The 20595-nt window shown below is 43.3% G+C and overlaps 1 protein-coding gene across 2 annotated transcripts in view; it reads left to right on the top strand.

Annotated features, from left to right (window-relative positions):
• RAB6A (RAB6A, member RAS oncogene family) overlaps nucleotides 1–20595 on the top strand; it is an 89785-nt gene that overhangs the window by 52479 nt on the left and 16711 nt on the right. The window contains exons 3-6 of one of the 2 annotated variants that reach the window (XM_065423301.1): nucleotides 7022–7075; nucleotides 9040–9145; nucleotides 11507–11618; nucleotides 13379–13472. In XM_065423301.1, the coding sequence (XP_065279373.1) occupies nucleotides 7022–7075; nucleotides 9040–9145; nucleotides 11507–11618; nucleotides 13379–13472 (366 nt within the window). Of the gene's footprint in view, nucleotides 1–7021; nucleotides 7076–8868; nucleotides 8975–9039; nucleotides 9146–11506; nucleotides 11619–13378; nucleotides 13473–20595 lie in introns of both variants that reach the window. The other variant, XM_065423302.1, reaches the window with a different exon arrangement.

The following is a 20595-nucleotide window of genomic DNA, read 5'->3' as shown; positions in this document are numbered from 1 at the left end:
ATGCAATCAATCTCAGCATTTTATGGGCCCAATCTTGTCAAACCGTTATTCACATGAGGACTCTACTTGACTCCAGTGAGTGAGGGTTTGCTGATCAACCAGTATCCTAAAGACTGGGAAGAAGCTGTTTGGGACTCGAGGGTCTGTGGAGCATAGAGGGGAGAAATGAGAAGCTCGTTGTTTAAAAAATGTGTGTCTAGCTCCTGCTCTGTGTAGCTCAAAAGCTTGTTTCTCTCTCTCTCTCTCCAGCAGAAGTTTTATTACCTCCCCCACCTTGTGTGCCCAATATTCTGGGACCAACACCGCTACTGCACCACTGTATAAAACTATTAAGGACAGGTCCAGGCATAGTTCTCTCATATCCCACCTCGGGTTTGAACTGGCAGCATGGTTTCTGACTGCTGGCAACAGAAGGCTGAAATAGTGGTTGCTGCTACTTACTCTGTTCAGCTCTGTAGAGCCAACACAGCTGTGTGTTAGCTGGATTCTGTTCTGACTGTACATGAGCAAACCATGTTCCGGTTGACTCATGAGCCAGGAAGAACCCAGCTCTCACATTCTAGGTTGATCTTGCAAGGCAGCTACGAAAACCATTGTTTTTGTTCATAAGTGGAGCATGTTTGCTCTGGCAGCCATCAACCATGAAACCAAATGCCACTGTTACAGAGCCCCTTCTCGAAACAAATCCACATTACGTTACTTACTTACAGTCCCATCTCACCCATCACCTGCTAAGCACTTTCCAAACAGACAGTCCCTGTCCTGAAAACCAGTCGTCCGTCCATCCATCCAGCCATTCATTTAAAAAAAAAAAAAAAACACTACTGTAGTTGTTCTCCACTTAAACTTGTAAACGCATTTTTGGGAGATTCTGTCAATAGCCTTCTCCTCTCCTCCCCCCGCCCCCCCACCCCACCCCCAGCCTTATTAATGGTTTCTTTCCTGTCTCTCCATAGCTTTCCATCACTGCTGCTAGGCAAGTCAGACAGAACTAAATGCAAGTTCCCATTAAATCAGCAGTGTTAGCAAAGCTTCCATGGTGTAGGATGACTACAGTACACATTAGCCTCTCCTGGGAGCAAACATCCTTACAGATTCTGCCCACAGTAATTACATGGACATGTTAAAGCAGTTCTTTTATTTAATCATCTCTCTTTCCCACAGTACTTTTTTCTTTCAGCTCTATTCTTTTCTCTGTGGAGCCTGTGTCCTAGTTTTACTTGGAGAGCTTTGACCCTCAAACTTTATGTTAATGCAGCTGTTTCCATGGGGAGAGGTCTGATGTAATAAACTAAGTGATTGCAAAATGAATGAGTGAGACTTAAAGTTAGAGAAATCTTGGGGGCTTATCAAATAATCAGTTTCAATTTACCTGCCATTGATGTGTGCCTGGCTTTGTACTTGTATGGCACCGTTCACCTGAGGATGTTTAGTTTTACAAACATGATCATGACTCAGAGGCAGGGAAACATTATTCCAGATTTTACATAACAAGAGGGGGGGAGATAAAGTTCCAGCAGGTTAAGTGACTTACCCAGGATCGCACAGCAAGTCAATGGCAGAGCCAGAACCCAGATTCCCTGCAGTCCAGTACCAAGTTGTGAATAGTGGAGCCCATTCAAACGTTCAGTACTGTATCTTGAACTGTGTTTGGCTAATTCTAGCTATAGGTGGGTTGACAGATGAGCTTATTTTATGGACCCTTCTGACAAATTTGGGTGCACTCTTTAGTTCTGAAAGCTTCCACAACCAATCACTGGAGCCATATTTGTCGGGTTCAGCTATAAATAGGAAGCTTGTGTTTGATAGAATATTTTTTGCTTTGTGTGAGTTTTTTATTCCCGAGTCGCCAAGTAAGAGGCGTGCTGCTGTTGCCCATCAGTTATTAATAAGCTGGTTTCAGGAAAGCAGCAGTTGTGCAGACTTACAAATCAGCAGAGGGTTCCCTGCTGTGTGTTTGGGGGAGGAGGGGACACATGAGAAATAAAATGTCACGTTTGGCAAAGTATGTTCATAACAGGGATGGAACCCTTTGCCTGCAGGTGAGGTTGGGAGAGGCTGCATTGTAGATATTATGCAGTGCTGGAGAGCAAGGAAAGGCCAGCAAGGACAGAGGCCCCAAATTCCTGACCACATTTTTAAACAGCTAAGTAGCAACTTACTGACCACTTGCTCTTCTGTTTTCATGCTCTTTCTGTATATGGCCTTTCTAAAAAACATGTGGTAGCTCAACCACAAGATATGGGCTTGATGCAACAATTACTGAGTGAAAGTTCTATGACTATTGTGCACAAGCTCATACAGAAAAATAAGGCAAACATGCCATACCCCAGGGATCTCCAAACTCAAATGACCACAAGGACCACATGAGGACTAGTACATTGGCCCGAGGGCTGCATCACTGACAACCCCCGGCCCTGCCCCCACTCCACCCCTTCCATGAGCCCCGCCCCTGCCCCGCCTCTTCCAACCCCTTCCCCAAAGTCCCCATCCCAGCTCCGCCCCCTCCCTGCCCCTATTCCAACCCCTTCCCCAAATCCCTGCCCCTGCCCCGCCTCTTCTCTGCCTCCTCCCCCGTCCCTCCTTGAAAGCGCTAAGCGCTGCCAAACAGTTGTTTGGTGGTGGGAAGCGCCTGGAGGTAGGCAGAGGAGGGGGGACGCGGCGCGCTGGAGGGGGGCGGCAGGTGAGGGGAGCTTGGTGGCTGCAGGAAATAACTCAGAGGGAGGGCGGGGGGGCCACAGGGAGCTTGGCAGGCCGCAGCAAATAACTCCGCGGGCCGCGTATTTGAGTATTTGCCATACCCCCATGGGCAAACACTTGTCATAAAATGATCACTCTATAACTGACCTCTCAGTCCTCATCCTCAAAGGAAACCTGCACAACACCTCCAAAAGACAAGCTGGGAGCTTAAATTCATAACTTTACTAATCACTAAAAATGAGGGTCTCAATAAAGACACTGGATTTATGGCTGATTACAACAATCTGTAACCCATTAACCCTCCTTTTTTATCCTATGACTGCAGAAGTGTTAATGGGCTACTGTACCTTGAATGGTCTCTTAAAATGTGTTAACTACTTCGCTAAATAATCTGTTCCACCTTGTATTTAGCTGTGACACTCATTTCCCAGACATGAAGTCCTCTGTATAGCTTGAAAGCTTGCCTCTCTCGCACCCAGAAGTTGGTCCAATAAAAGACATTAGCTCACCTCCTTGTTTCTGTTATGCAAGAGAACAGACTAGAGGATTGTAATGGCCCCTTCTGGCTTTAAAATCTATGATTCTGTAAGCATGTAGAAATGGAGGGAGGATGGTCTTGTGGTAAAGGTACCTGCCTGGGACTCAGGAGATCTAGGCTCAATTCCTGCTCTGCCACAAACTCCCTCTCTTACTTCGGGCAAGTCACTTGTATTCTGTCCATTCCCAATCTATAAAATGGGGATAATAACATTGCCCTACCTCACAGGAGTGTTTAGGAAAATACTTGGATACTGTGGTGAGTGGGCCATATAAATATCTAGACAGATACTTACAGTGGATGGGGCCCTTTATTCCATTTAGGTCCACCTGCCTCCTTTAAATTTGCAGTTGTGCCTCACAACGTATCTCTTACCTACAGAACCTGTAACTACTTGCTTCTGTTGGTTCCACACAATAACACCTCTGTGTGTGAAGAAATGGTACCCAAACTTCCCTAATTCTTGCTCTACTTTAGCTTAATTTCATGCCCACTTATTCTTGTATCTGACAGTAAACTCTAATAGGCTTATAGCCTCCTTCTTACTTCAAGTCTGCTAATCCGCGCTACAGGTTTTCCCATCTCTGTGCAGCTGGGGACAGAACCAGAGCTGGCTTGCAATTCCTGTCTTCCTCCCGTCAGGAACTTGAACAGATGCCCGGCTTCTGTGTCCTTTCTTTGATGTATGTTTTATTGTATTTAAAAGTTTAGACTCCTAGGCCTTGACTGCACTTGCGGCGGAAGGTAGGGTACGCGTAACTACATGCTGCAGAGAAAGGCAGATGGCATCCAGACTCACTGCGGGATGTAGCTACCCATGGCAGTGAAAAGCTCTGTCAAGGGGAGGCAGTTGCCCCTGCCAGACCCTTTTCCTGCTGCCAGAATCTTTCACTGCGATGGGGAAACGCTCTGGCAAAGAGGAGGCAGTGAAATACTACATAGCAGTATCGACATGGGAGGCACTGTTTGGCATATAGGGTACATACCCACAGGGTTCAGGCATGTCTTTACTCACCTAAGCGGTGCCTCACCATCTACCCTGCTGTTTATACCAATGCTAGCTGGGCGTCGGTACGCTACACGCCGCCACAAGTGTAGACTTATCCCTAGACTGCCTGTCTTCTTGCCCTTGCCCTCTATTCTCACTTCACATATTATTATTACATGGCTAGAACTGTGCAGCTGGCCTCTGACTCTACTCAGTGTGTCAATATCAAATCTTCATGCTTATGAAGATCTACACAGCATAATGTTATTTCCTATCCTTTGAGTAGGAGATACTGCAGATGCAATGCCACGTTAATGGGAGACCACTCAATCTGGGATGCAGAGATATTTGTGTTGCGTCTGATCTCCTTTAATGAAGATGGAAACTTTCATGCATAAAAGACATTTCACTTAAAAATCCTACAAGACGTATACCCAGCCCTCAACCTGGCATTAGGGCACAAAGGAGTCTCCATGCTTAATACCTTGTGGGGAAATACGTTGCTTTAGGCACACTGGCATTCCTACCAGGGTTACAACTTGAGGTCTTATACATACCTACTTTTTGGGGTAGGAAAGGCTAGTAAAGACTTCATACCACACAACAGTGTTCCATCCTCTTCCCTAGAAGAATCAAAGTGGCGAAAGGAGTGGAGAAAGTTCTGGGTAATCAAGTCCATCCCTCAGCCAGGACCGCTGATCCGCTGTTTTTGTTCAGTGTGAAGTGCCCCTAATGATGACCCCCTCATGTCTTTGAGCTAATCCAAGGAATTACTTTTATTAAGATGCCTGTTGGAGGTGGATTAGTGTCGTATGAATCTTGCTGGTATATGACAGCTGGGTCCAGATGTTGAGGGACCTTTCCAAATTAAATGCTCTTAAGGTCTCCACAGCATCAGACATTGTTACATCAAGACTTGTTTTGACTGGGGAAATTTCCCAAAAATTGCAAATCAGACTCATTTGAGCTGCTGTTGTACATGAAGCTCTGGCACAAAGCAGCTGGGACAGTCTTCTCTTTGAGCTCAACCTCCTTTTTACTAAACCTGTTGTAAAAACGATGTTGGTCACCAGGATGTTGTCTTTACTGTGGCTCCAGCTGGATCAATTTGAATTTTTGGTGTGACGCTGGGTTGTGTGTGGTGCAAGATCTTAAGGCTTTTCTCTATTAAATATTGTTTAATTGATCAATGAAATCTGTAAAATATCAGGGAGAATGGAAACTTTCTTGAGGCAAACTTTAATGTAGCTTTTCTGTTTATCAAAACTTTGTAGCTTGCTTAGCACTGGAAGGGAAATGTTCTAATGTACCAGTCTACTGGGTCCCCCAATTTGTATATGTCAGGGGTTCTCAAACTTCATTGCACTATGACCCTCTTCTGACTACAAAAATAACACATGGCCCCAGGAGGGGGGACTGAAGCGTGAGCTGACCCAAGCCCCACCATCCCGAGTGGGGGGGCCAAAGCTGAAGCCCAAGGGTTTCATCCTCAGGCGGGGGCCTGTAACCTGAGCCCCGGCTATGGCCGAAGTCTGAGCCCCAGGCGGTAGGGCTGGGGCTTGGGCCCCAGTCAGTCTAACACCAGCCATGGCAACCCCATTAAAACGGGGTCGTGACCCACTTTGGGGTCCCAACCCACACTTTGAGAACTGCTGGTATATTTCATCTGCTCACTTCTAAAGTTTGGGATCCTTCACAATTCTTGATGATGGAAAAGCTTTTGGGTCATCCGCGTTGGAAATCAACCTTGTTTCTTTCATATACCTCCCTCTGGCTTCCTCCCAAGATGCTGGCTTTCTGTAGTGAGGAAAGGTCTTGTGCATCAAATACTGCAGCGAGCAGCAGAGGGAAACTGAGTTGGATCATGCAGTGTTAGTCAGTTTCCTTTTGCAACTGGCTGGTTGCATGAAAACCACCCATTAGATTGTCCCCCAACCTATTGGGAAGTGTGGCAAGCAGATGGTAGAATGCCTACAATAAAAAGGGATCTTGTGGTACAGAAGCATTTTTGGGATAGGGGTTCCTCTGATTTTTTTAGGATGAAGCCTTCTTACCGTAACTTGAGGAAGACTAGACCCTTAATGGTTTTGTTTCAGTTGATACCAGGTTGCTGGGACTCCGCTTGTCTTCTGGGCTTCATTGATATCGTTTAATGGTACTGCCGCATCAAGGGTCACTCTGTTAAAGCCATGGTAGTGTTAGTAGCCCCAGTCCCAGGTCAGTCACACACCTGCAATACACAAAGCTGCAGCGCTGTTTCCCAATCCTGCACTAAATATTAAACGCAGCATCACCAAGGGAATGAAGACTTGAGATCAGTGCTACCAGAGCTGTTTTTAACACGGTTCCTCCCTTTCCCCCCCATTTTGGTTAAGCTGGCGTCAGGATTTCTGTTGCTATGCTCCAGTAATGTCTAAAGGCACAAAGAAAACCCTGCTGCCGTATGCGTGTCTGTGGAATAAATGACCAAAGTTGTGTACAAACTGTGGTTAACTTAATTAAAAATGTGTCCTTTTTATGCTGTAATCTTATGCTACTAATAGGCACTAATTTTGCCAAAATCTCTTTCACCTTATTTAGGGATGTACTTAAGAGCCTTGAGGCTTAAAGTGGAAAAAGCCTAACCTGTATCTTGCTTACAAATCCCACTGAAGGAAAGCGCTATCCCATAAGTATGGCCCTCAGATCAGCTTGTGCCAGATCTAGTCAGGCATGACAATTATTGAATACCCTCGAGAGAAACAGATTACACCCATTTCGTTTTTTTATTGAAATCTGACACAATTTTTTTACAGGCAACAATTGGCATTGACTTTTTATCGAAAACCATGTACCTGGAGGATCGAACAGTGAGTAAGATTTTTGCATGATTTTTCTCTAGTCACTTTGAAAGAATCTGCTATTCTTGGTACGTTTTGTAATCTGTCACAACGTGAGCATCCTTCAGAGTTCTGAAGTGGCCTGGAGGTCTGGAAGTAACCCATCCTGCTACCATGCAGAAGATCTGTGTCTGACTCGGGCTTGGTCCCCTGCTTCTAGGCTGTGCTGTGGAGGCAACCTGGGAATGTAGGGAAATGAATGTTTGCCACATGAGGTTTTTCACAAGTTTTGAAATAAACCATATTCAGTCATTCTTGATTTGAATAGTCAATGTGATACAGAATTTGGGGAGTAAAGGAGGAAAAAGTGCATGGCTGGGGGAAGGTTTTAAAGAGTCTGCTGTTAGATGGGGTTTTGAAAAGGGGCACCCGCAAAAGTTCCTAATATGTGGCTGGGGGCTGAATATAAATTGGATCATAACTAGAACTGTCAGTGTGTTCCCCAACTCAGCAGGGTTTAACATGTCATTTTAAACAGAATATGTATAACTCATAAATATATGCATGTTTACTCTGTTTAGCACAGTACTGTCTCTGAAATTAAGCCAGTGTTCCACAGAAATTAACGCCATGGTCCAAAATTAGCTCACATCCTTAATTAAGAAATACAGCAGTGGGGTATATATTTGTAGAACACAAATTGTACAACTCTGCACCAGCTGATGATATTGCGTAAACTCACAATAAATATGGTTGCATTTTAAGTGATCTGACAAATTAGCATGCTTTTCCTAAAGCAGTTCAGGGCCTTAGATGCTTTTCTATATATGTATGTATGCTGGTTTATAGAGCATCTTGTATTTTCTTTCAGAATCTAAGTGGTAAGAGAATTTCATCCTTGTCATCTGTGTTTATCTCTGTTACTTTGCATTATGGCTAAACCTTACATGCAGCTGAATGACTAACATTCATCCTCCTTGACAAAGCATGTTAGTAGCCACTCCAGTGGCTTGGCAGCAGCTGAAGACTTGCATTTAGAAGTGGTCTTGAATGCGATTCTTCCAAGCCCCTTGTCGTACAGGCCTCTCTGGTAGTGATGCACTTGGGCCCCAGGAAAAATGGCAGCAGAGCATGAATGCCTTCTGTGGGCAGATGGGCAGACTGGCACTTGCCTCAGGTTTCCTGCCCGTCCTGTCTGGCTGGAAAACTCAGCCATCCTATTGCCCACCCCCTAGCAGTGGGAAGGGGCTTTTGAAATACAAAGAGGTGGGAAGTGAGTGTGAAATATAGATTCCTCTGGACTCCTTTCTAGACCAGTTTAGGCAAAGAATACACTAGCTTAGGCTGTCTACAGTACCGCTTATGTCTGCAACATTTATGTTGCTCGGGGTATGAATAATATTCCACCCCCGAGCAACATAAATTACACCGACATAAGCACTAGTGTGCACAGCGCTGTGTCAGCAGAAGAGCTTTTCCCGCCGGTAGAGCTTATGCCGCTCATGGGGGGGGGTGTTTTTCTGCTGAAGGGAGAGTTCTCTCCCGTTGGCATAGAGCGTCTTCACCACACGCATTGCAAAGGCGCAGCTGTGCCATGAGTGTAGAGATGGCCTTAGATACCACTGTGGATGGGGGGGGGGGGGTTGCCACAAGGAGAGGCAGTTTGCTACTGCTCCCAGTCCCAAACAATCCCCTGCATGAGTTATATTTTTATTTAGCTTTTAAAAAACCAATCCAATAAAATGATTTACTCTTTATTTTTAGTGGCAGTTTGGCTTTTTTTTTTTTTTTTTTTTTTTTTTTAATTTTCTCCCATCCCACAGATCAGGTTGCAGCTGTGGGATACTGCGGGTCAGGAACGTTTCCGTAGCCTCATTCCCAGTTACATCCGTGACTCTGCTGCTGCTGTAGTAGTTTACGATATCACAAGTAGGTATACTGCACTGGGTTTGACCTTTTCTTATTTTTCTTGCTTGTTTGACTGATTTTGTTAGGTACGGTTGCAATTATGGGACACAGCAGGTCAAGAGCGGTTCAGGAGCTTGATTCCTAGCTACATTCGTGACTCCACTGTTGCAGTTGTTGTTTATGATATCACAAGTGAGTGGGGGGAATTCTGCATTTCTGATACTCTGCTCTGTCATTCTCTAGCCTAGCTCTGCATGTCATATCACAATCATGTGGTTGTTCTTCATACTGGCATGAACAGTGTTTCCTTTTACTGTAGCCAAGTTTTTAAACCAGGCACTTCTGATCACAGCTGTTTGTAGTGATGTATAAATGGACTTATAAATCTCCCTTGCTGAAATAATACATTTATGACCCTTTCTTATCACATGGTTTGTCCCAAAGCCCTGAGCACTGGCTGGCCTAGTCTCATCTGCTCTTCTTTTGGGTACCATCTCCATCTTTGACTTGGTCTCAAACACCTGAATCACTTGCTTGCATATCTTTGAATTTCTAAATTAGAGCTTTCCCATTGAGACCATTTGAGAACTGCAGCTTGCTTCACTCCATTGTCCTCAAAATCTGGGTGTGGGCTGGGGACGGACATGCCACGTTTTTATCTTAATCGGTCACTTCCATTTTCTGGTATTTAAAGCTCCATGACTAGGGATTTAGCCTTTTAATAATGTACTCTTTCACGTCATAATAAGGTATGTACAATTTTGAGGACTAAAATGTTAGTGCTTTCTCACCTCCACCCTGAAGACTGGTTTAAAAGGCCAGAATAACCCTCATTTATTGGCTTTTAATTTTTAAAGAGCAATAATTTTGTTAAAGGAGAAATAAACCTTCAGAGGTTTTTTCCATTTTAAATCAATAGTGACTGGATGAAAGTCCGATTCTACCCAAATCCAAAAAGGGCTTACCCTTTTATTCATAAATACTCTAGAAGATTATAGCAAGAATAAGGGCTTCCCTTGTACATTTATTTTAATTGTTATAAATAAACATTTTAAATTGAGCTAAAATTGCATGATGGCTGTGAATTTTGGACTTCTCTACTGACCTAATGATTATTGCCAAGTACTAAAGCAAAGCTTTATGCCATTAAGCTGTTGGCAAGTGATCAAGTCTTAACCATCTAAGACTTACAGTATTTCACTGTACCATTACAAAGCCAACAGTTACCACAGAGATCTCCCTATTTAAGTGTAGGCAAATACTTTGGCATCTCAGATACAATAGCTACGATCACTGAGATGTATGTTAACTGTTAAATTGAATGGTACAGCAGTTGATATTATTGTTAAGAACACAGCTTTGCAGACAAGGTTATTGTATATTCATTAATTAATGCCTATTTCTAGAATCTTGTTTTGCAGCGTAGATGTTCATTACCTGTTCTACTAAAGCTGCTGGAATCTGGAAGGGGCTTTTAGTTAGAAAAGTGCCAACGGATCCTTTTATGTTTGTTTTTATGTAAACAATTCTGAAATTCTTTTGAGGTCAGTGATCAACCCAACAAGAGTTGCTAGTAATTACATAAGCTAAATATTCCTAGGAGAACAAGCCTAAAACTAGTGATCACAAAATGATTAAGCAACACAAAGTGTATAAATGCTGTTAAATGCTTTTTAAAATCCTTGAAACAGTAGGGCCCTCTTACCAATGCATATATTCAATGTTTTTTCAAGTCATGAGTAGTACAGATTAAATAGCAAAGTTATTAGGCCCCCATTCTGTATATAAAATACGTTAAACTGCAGCCTGGTGTAAGTGTCTACACTACAATGGAGCCCCCGCCGATGTAAGTTGCCAACTAAATCAACTTACTAACTCCACCTCGGTGAGAGGCGTAGCACTTACGTTGATGTAGTAGAGTGACGCAGTGTCCATGTCGACACTGCGTTACTAACATCACCTGTTGGCTGCCAGCCCCGTGCAGGGCTGACAGCCAGAGCCCTCCCCGCCCCAGCACTGACAGCCTGAGGTGTCAGCACCGGGGCTGCGGGGCTCCAGCTGTCAGTGCCCCACAATGCCCTACTTCAGTTGGTGGAAACTCCTGGTGAGGGATAAGCACCACTGACAGAAGGAGCGTGGTATGAATGTGAACCTTCACTTTAATTACTGCGGTGGCTGTACATCGACTCAGCTTTATAGTGTAGACAAGCCCTTCGTTCAATCAAGTGAAATAACAGTTCTTTAAAAGTAGTGATAAAAAACTCTTCATAAATTGCACTCTGATATTAAAAGTCCATTTATAATTGGATAGATTAAGTTCAATAGCAGGTGCATTTAAAGCCAAAGGGTAAAAACCAAGACCCACTGAAATAAATAACAAAACTCCCATTGACTTCCATGGGGTCAGGATTGCATCCATTGATTCTACATAACCCTAATGCACCAATTACCAGAGAATGTGAGGCTTTTATTCAAGATTTATGGCTGTATTGGCAGTGATCTGGGAAGAACATTTTACAGTGACACTCATCTTTGTCCGCTCTTCCTTACTAGATGTAAACTCATTCCAGCAAACCACAAAATGGATTGATGATGTCAGAACGGAAAGGGGCAGTGATGTCATCATTATGCTAGTGGGAAATAAAACAGATCTAGCAGATAAGAGGTACGGAGAAATAATTCTTCTTTGTACATTTTTCTTAATCATATTGCCAATCTGCTGTTGATTTCGCTGAGAAAGCTCTGTTTAAAGTGATTCTATTATTTTTGGCCCAAAATCTAGTTTGTTTAAATTATGCTGAAGCCAGATGTGAATAGAAATTTCTTTATTTAAAAAAAAAAAAATCAGTTGAAACTTTATTTAAACATTTCCTGGCTTGATTGTGAGCCCACAGGACAGGTAGGGGTGTGTGTGTATGTACAAACCAGAACCAGCGACATCCACAAGAACCAGGAAGTGAAATTAACCAGTCTAGCTTCAGTGTCCAAGCTGAGTGAAATGTAAAAAGTCAATAGCATCAGTGAAAGAGTAAACTAGATTTAAAACGTTTGTTTAATAATCTAGGTTTAGTGCAGGTGACTAATTTAAATGATTATCTTAAATATTCCTTTAAACATTAGTTTGTTTTTAATGTAGTTAAAATTAAAATCTAAAGCATGTTTAGAATTTTGTTTAAAAGAGAAGCTTCTGTTGAACTGAGTGATTTTTCTCTCCCCTTCCCCCCCCCTTGTCGTACCTACTGTAATTTTTAGGGGGGAAATTTTTCAGACACACTAATGCAAAGTTGCACTGGCATTTGGACATTCTGCTGCCTTGCTACAGTGGATTTATGCTAATCTCTCAATATACAGTGGTACAAAATAGTGTCTTTTTAAAACATAAACACACAATGGCAGTATGTCCTTCTGAACATGACAGTATTATAGCATCAGACTGGTTAAAGTGTAAATTTCATGACATTAGCTTCCTATATGTCATAATGGTGTATCACAGGGGTAGGCAACCTATGGCACGCGTGCCAAAGGCAGCACACAAGCTGATTTTCAGTGGCACTCACATTGCCCGGGTCCTGGCCACCGGTCCAGGGGGCTCTGCATTTTAATTTAATTTTAAATAAAGCTTCTTAAACATTTTAAAAACCTTATTTACTTTACATACAACAATAGTTTAGTTATATTATAGACTTATAGAAAGAGACCTTCTAAAAACGTTAAAATGTATTACTGGCATGTGAAACCTTAAATTAGAGTGAATAAATGAAGACTCGGCACACCACTTCTGAAAGGTTGCCGACCCCTGGTGTATCATAAACTTGAGTTCAGGGAGAAGCTGGGTATATGTTGAGGACTTTAGGATATTTGTTTGGCAGATCGTTAGCTTCTTTAAACAAAATAAACTTAAATACTTTAACTTAAATACCTTAAGCAGTTTTTTCATACTTTCAGGTTACATACAATTATTTTGAAAGATGTTAAATAACCATGTTAAGGTTTAGCTAAACAGGGCAATAATTGCTAGTTAGCACAGCCTGAGAACACTTAATTCTTATCAAGCCATACAAGTGTAGCTTCCTGGCAAGAAATTTAGAAAATGGCTAGTGGCCACCTTGGCTTTATTACTGAAAAGCTTAGAGTATTGTTCCACAGAAACGTAGGGCTGGAAGGGATTTTGAGAGGTCATCTCGTCCATCCCCACACGCTGAGGCAGGATTGAGTATATGTAGACCATTCCTGGTAGGTACACTGTAGAAGTCCAGCTTGTATTCTGTAATGTTGTGCCCTTCCTATGGTGGGTGGCTGGAGACAGTACCTAGCAGGTATAACTACATATGTGTTGGCACTGTGGAGACATCTCTTGGGCTGGAGGCAAAACCCTAATTGTCAGGATGTTCATATCATTTGCTCTAATGTTCTTTTCTTCCCCAGGCAAGTGTCCATTGAGGAGGGAGAGAGGAAAGCCAAAGAGCTGAATGTAATGTTCATTGAAACTAGTGCAAAAGCAGGATACAATGTAAAACAGGTAAGTGACAGGGGGCAGTGTGTGCTGTGCACTCAGTCTGCTGGAATATTCTTACATCCTGTGATGAACCAGGGTACAGCATGCTGCATGGCGGTGGAGATAAGGAAACTGGCTAAGGACCCTAGAGGAACATCTACTCTTCAGTCCGCAGACAGCATGTCCGCGGGGTTTTTAGCTGTCATTTGAGAGACCCACCTGCAGTAAATTGCTTGGAACCCCATTTATCCACTTTGAAAGGATGGATGATTTGTCTGGGATTGGAACCATAGGACTCTGGGTATACAAAAGCTGATTGGACTAGTTAGCATGGTTGAAAGTGTGGGAAGTCTGGGGTCTCTGACCTCTGGCACTGATTTGCTATGGGACTGTGGTAAAATAGGAAGAATAATTAAGCTTCACCAGGATGATAATTATTTGGAAGGCACTGTAAGTGTGAATTAAGTATCGGGGGTAGCCGTGTTAGTCTGTATCTACAAAAACCACAAGGAGTCTGGTGGCACCTTAAAGTAAGTGTGAATGATCATTCTCTGACCTCCAGCCCATCCCCTCCAACTACAGACTGATAGACTTTAAAGTTGGGAAGAGTAATCTAACCGCTTTTTGCAGTGCTGCAGCATTCAGATGAGTTGCTGCCTTTTAAATGCTGAACTGCCAAATGAAGTTCTTTCTGCCTGTTTAATTGAAGATAAATTTTCCATTTGGCAAATAGCTAATCAGCCTAAGCAGTAAAAGCTACAGCACTAACCTTTCGTCTGATGAAGTGGGCATTCACCCACGAAAGCTTACACTCCAATACTTCTGTTAGTCTCAAAGGTGCCACAGGACCCTCTGTTGCTTTTTACAGATTCAGACTAACACGGCTACCCCTCTGATACTTAGCACTAACCTTGTGTGTTTACATGCAATAAAATCCCTTTTGTTTTTTCTTGCCCATGTAGCAAATATCTGTAATTGCAGAATATGCACAAAGGGTTAGAGCCATTCGTGTTCACTCAGAGGCCAGAGCAAAGATGGGGTATGGTGACACAATTGCTTTACTGACTTGGCATTTCTCATATATTGCCCATTGCCTCTAAGATACTTGACAAGCAGCCCTATGGTGAAGGGCAGTGAGGTGTTAAAAGATGTAGAACTCTCCTGTTGAGATACCTAGGAATGAAACTGCAAAGCATCTAATGTATGAAGCACAGAATAATCAATGTACATTAATAACTGTATAACCCTATTGTATCAACTTACTGCACAATTATATACTATAGTCTTGTATACACTGTGTATCCAAATTAATGTGTCAAATACTAAATGCCCCCTGCACACCAAACAGTAACTTATTACATAATCTTTTACCAGTAGTTAGCTTGCTACATGATTTCAGTGTTAAAAACATGGTAAGAAATCAAGCTGTTTTGCTGTATTTCAAATCTCGCATGATATTCTTATCAATAAACTAGGCAAATACAACTTAGATGGGGCTACCACAAGGTGGGTGAATAACTGGCTGGATAACCATACTCAGAGAGTTGTTATTAATGGTTCCCAATCCTGCTGGAAAGGCATAACGAGTGGGGTTCCTCAGGGGTCTGTTTTTAGGACCAGATCTGTTCAATATCTTCATTAACGACTTAGATATTGGCATAGAAAGTACGCTTATTAAGTTTGTGGATGATACAAACCTGGGAGGGATTGCAACTGCTTTGGAGGACAGGGTCATAATTCAAAATGATCTGGACAAATTGGAGAAATGGTCCGAGGTAAACAGGATGAAGTTTAACAAAGACAAATGCAAAGTGCTCCACTTAGGAAGGAAAAATCAATTTCACACATACAGAATGGGAAGAGACTGTCTAGGAAGGAGTACAGCAGAAAGGGTTCTAGGGGTTATAGTGGACCACAAGCTAAATATGAGTCAACAGTGTGATGCTGTTGCAAAAAAAGCAAACGTGATTCTGGGATGTATTAACAGGTGTGTTGTGAGCAAGACACGAGAAGTCATTCTTCCGCTCTACTCTGCGCTGGTTAGGCCTCAACTGGAGTATTGTGTCCAGTTCTGGGCACCGCATTTCAAAAAAGTTGTGGAGCAATTGGAGAGCGTCCAGAGAAGAGCAACAAGAATGATTAAAGGTCTTGAGAACATGACCTATGAAGGAAGGCTGAAAGAATTGGGTTTGTTTAGTTTGGAAAAGAGAAGACTGAGAGGGGACATGATAGCAGTTTTCAGGTATCTAAAAGGGTGTCATAAGGAGGAGGGAGAAAACTTGTTCACCTTAGTCTCTAAGGATAGAACAAGAAGCAATGGGCTTAAACTGCAGCAAGGGAGGTTTAGGTTGGACATTAGGAAAAAGTTCCTAACTGTCAGGGTGGTTAAACACTGGAATAAATTGCCTAAGGAGGTTGTCGAATCTCCATCTCTGGAGATATTTAAGAGTAGGTTAGTAGGTTAGATAAATGTCTATCAGGGATGGTCTAGACAGTATTTGGTCCTGCCATGAGGGCAGGGGACTGGACTCGATGACCTCTCGAGGTCCCTTCCAGTCCTAGAATCTATGAATCTGTGATTTTTACATGGTCTTGCCAAGCACAAAATACTTAAGTAAAATAGAATATAAGTGACCATCCAGGGGGCGAACAAACATCATTCTGCAAACAGAGTTTGGCTTCCAATCAAAGGCGACTGTATGGGAAGCCTTGAGTGTTCTGAAGTGGTTATTTAGGAAGGGGCTGCCTTTTGGAGGATGCAGGTTTCACTGCTAATGAGGAATGGTGGTGACCACTCACTTTTTGGGGGGTGGGGAGAGAAATCCTCTGGACTTACCCAATTTATATTCTCCTCAAGGTTACTGTGACTCCCTGTCCAGGCTAGGAAGACAACATAGGTCTCCAAGAGCGAGCTAGCTAGCTGTGTTGGACAGGGACATCTGGGTCCTCCGTGCAGTTAGGATAACCCAGAGAAGCCATTGGATAAACAAGCATGTGTCTGGGCTTCATCTGGGCATAGATCTCGCATGAGCAAATGACACAAGGTGCAACTAAAATAAGCACTTACACTGTGGTCACCTCATTATGTCATTAAGGTGGTGGTGGTAGATCCATTTAATGCATTATGTGAGGGCAAGCTTTAGCTTTTTGTACTGTTCAGGAACTTTACTGATCGGATTGTAAGCACAAAGAAGCTATTTCTGTAGTTGTAGCCACAGTTGCCAACTTTCACGTGGTAAATAAGCACCCGACTTTCACAATAAGCCAAAAATTTTAAAACAAGGCCAAAACAAGCCAATCCCTAAGAACCCTAACACTCTGTGACTAGATCCCCCCCAGCGTACAGTCTGGACTGTGGTGGGCCCGCTGTGCACCCCTGACTCTCTTCCCCCCGCTTACCCGTAGCCCTTGCTTCCCTGCTTGCCAAGAGCCGATCGGGGGGGAAAAAAGAAGCAACAAGCTACAATAAGCTACAAGCCAAAAACTAGCCAACAAGCAATTCACAAGCCAATTAAGCCAAAAACAAGCTCAATTTCTGTTTTTTGTTTTTTTCCGTGGGTTTAACGTGTCTGGTTGTAGCCCCTTCCCTGAAAGAGAATTTTAAGAAACATATCAAAGGTTCTGTGCAATCAAATGCCTTTAATTTCTTAGTTTTACAAATTGTCTTGCAATTAACTTTAGCTAAACCTGGACACAATTTTTGTTCTATTTTCTGAAAAAGAAGATTCAAAGGATCATCAATAGGATGTTTTTTTAAACTATTGAATAAACTAAAGATTTTTGGATGCAGCAGAGTTTTTGTTTAGTATTGTATTCAGCAAATCACAACGGATGGTTTTAAATCATTGGAGGCTATTACATGGCATTGGGTGCCATCATAATACAGATGATTAATAATTCATACACCTGTCAAATCTTCATGTGGAAATGGACAGCGGAAAGCTTAAGTGAGCTCTAGCTATAAGTGAAGTCAGTATAAGCAAGTACACTCAGATGGGCACTTGACAAGAATTTAGGAGAAATTGTTCTTTCTGTCGGTTTTGATCTGCGTAAAGCAGATGGGATTTAGATTTTTAGAATCTTCAACAAAGCAAGCCCAGAAACACTGCCTCAACGTCCAGTAAAAGCTGTTGCAGAAGCAGGTCCCAAAAGGGAAGAGACAAGAAAGAGCATTAGTCATTCAGTTTTCCATTTTCTTTGCTGCTGCTTTCATTGAATGATCTCAGATTATCTTACTGAAGTGACAAAGAAATTCTACCCCAGACAAAATGGGAAAGGTTATGAATAGCACCTCAGAATGGGTGCAACCCCTATGACCTTCTGCGTGAATCACCATTTTTACTAAGACGGTATGAATGGGGGCAATCAAGGTTGACCTTCCCATGGCTGATAACTTCTATTCATAATAATGTGATATGAGCTAGCTCTGCAGAATAATTACTGTCTTAATCTTCATACAGAAGTTGATTCAAGTGTTAAATTACTTTAGTCCTGAAATGCATATTTTGGATATGTATAATGAAATGCATTTATGTAAAATTCTAGATCAATCAGTACTGCATATCAAGCGTTGAAGTAAAAATGAAGCCTAGAATAATGGCAAATCGCTAATTTGCCCATTTCAGGATGGAAATTCGCAGAAGATTTTAGCAGTACATTTAGTATGCAGGTTTGGTGCAAAATATGGTGGCCGATTGCATTGATTAGGGAATGTGAACTAATCTTTGTCTACTCAAACTGTTGTAACGTAAGACAGTTTTTAACTCTGTTACAATTCTGAATGTAAATTGTCAATACCTCCTTCAGCCACCATAGTCATTCCTGAAGGCCTGGCAGGTTAGTCCTGCTTCCAGCCTGTCTTTTCAGGGCAAAGTCCTGTTCCAGTAGCTAAACCCTTCAGGCTTAATGCTTAGTTTAAAGCTGGCACAGTGGATGACCTTGGAACAAAACTTTGCAAACAAAGTTATTTGGACACAGACAAACTTCCATTCTTGTGCTAGTAGATCTTTCAATGGCTTTCTGTACCTTTGACTATAAGGTGTTGACTCAAATACAATATGTAGTAGGAGTGAATGGAATGGCGGTTAGCTGGATCATCTTATTCCTTTCAGATCCCTGAAATTCATGGTGAGCCCCTACTTCTGTTCCTTAAGGCGTCACATGTAGCACTCCACATGTTGAGTACTTTCATCCATCCTCTCCAGCATATACAATAACTCCCCACTTAATGGTCTCTCGCTTAACGTTGTTTCGAACTTACATCCCTGCTCAATTACAGAACCTGCTCCATTTGAAGATGTGCAATGCTTCGCTATAACATTGTTTGACTGCCTGCTTTGTCCACAGCTGGCAGCCCCCCTATCAGCTTCCCTATGCCCCCCCCCCCCCACGGCGCCTCCTGTCCGCCAGCAAACCCTGCAGATCAGCGCCTTCCCCCTCCTCCTCCTGCCTGCAGCAATCAGCTGGCTTGTGGCGTTCAGGAGGGAGGGGGAAGGAGCAAGAACTCGACGTGCAGGCTCCCCCTCCTCCCCTGCCTCCTGAATGCTGCGGGCAGGAGGGAGCCTGCGCGCTGAGTCCTCGCTCCTTCCCCCTCCCTCTTGCCCCCTGAATGTCACAAGCCAGCTGATTGCCACGGGCAGGAGGCAGGGGAGGAGCGAGGACGCAGGCATGCAGGTGGGGGCTTGGGGAAAGGGGTGGCGGGCCGAGGGTTGAACCCCCCGCCCCTGGTACTTGCAGAGTAGGGGAAGCTGCCGCTGCTTCACAACATGCTTCTCCTAGCCTACAGCACCTTCAGCCTCCTTCCCTGCCTCATTGTCTCCAGTGCCAGTGGGCTGTGCCTGTATGGGGTAAGGTGGGGGCACCTTCCAACTATAGTACTGTACTATATGGCAAAAAAAAAAAAATTCCCTGGAACCTAACCCCCCCCCATTTACATTCATTCTTATGGGGAAATTGGATTCGCTTAACATCGTTTCACTTAGTCGCATTTTTCAGGAACAGAACTGCAACATTAAGTGAGGAGTTACTGTACCTCACATTGAGACACCATGAATTCCAGTGTCACTAATACATGTGGATGACACTGAGCTATGAGTCCTTCTCAAAGCACCTAGTCTCATAGGTCTTATTGGTTGAGCAAGTGCCTGGAAGCCACAGTAGGTTAAGTTTGAACCAATCTTAGAATAAGTGAGGGTAAGAAGGAAATATTTTGGAATCTATCCAATACAATAAACTCATTGATCAAGAGCATCAGCCTCTGGTTAAGAGCAGGGTGTCACAGCGGTCATGCTGAATTTTAATGCTATCCAAATTATTTGTTCTCAGCACTTGGGCACTGTGATAGATGCCTTACAAACTCTACAATGGTTCAGAAGTGGTATTTGCCCGATATGTTTTGAAACAATTCTTGAAATATAGCGTGTAAGAAGTTTAATCTCTCATTCCACCAGGGCAAACTAATGGGTAATGACATCAGGCAGGAGACAGCAGCCCCAAGACTTTGCTCTTAGCTTCAGTCACACCTGTGCTAGCCCTTGCCCTAGTGTATCTACGTTTGTGCTTTGATCTCTGGTTCATTCTGTGTTGCTGGAAAGCAGTGAAGAGCTGGAAAGGGTGCAGAGCCTGGGCTCATTCCACCCATCATGCAGCCACAGAGGTCCCTTGCTCCATAGTGTGCCACTAGCATGCTGTGGGGCTGCCACATCTCATGGCTGCTCTCTGGCAGTGAGCTCCCTGCCTCTTCCGCCAGAGAAATGCAGGGAGTGGGTTCTCGGGACCTGAGCATGGCAGGTCTTATGTAATGTTCAAGACAAGGACAGAATTGACCTGGCTTCCCCTCCCAAAGAGACTTTGTGGGGCTCCCCTTCCAGAGTAGTGGCTCTCCCCCTTCAGGCCCTAAAACCCCATTTGGTTTCCAGGAGAAGAAAGGAAACATGAGCCCACAGGAAAATAGTGCATTTAACAGAGCCCTTCCCGTCTTGAGGAGAGGAGTGGAACGCATGTTGGTTAAGCAGAAATCTTTGTTCTCCAGTGGTTCATAAGCAGTCAGGTACCTGACTTGATTCAGAGGCATCTGGGGCAGTTGGAGGTATAACCGTTTGCAATCAACTCAAACAGGTGGGAAAAGGTTTGCACCAGCAGATAAACT

Source organism: Emys orbicularis, chromosome 1, assembly GCF_028017835.1.
Source record: "Emys orbicularis isolate rEmyOrb1 chromosome 1, rEmyOrb1.hap1, whole genome shotgun sequence".
NCBI classification, from domain to species: domain Eukaryota; kingdom Metazoa; phylum Chordata; order Testudines; family Emydidae; genus Emys; species Emys orbicularis.
Note: the sequence above shows the minus strand (reverse complement) of the source record. Positions and strands in the feature narration are given on the sequence as shown.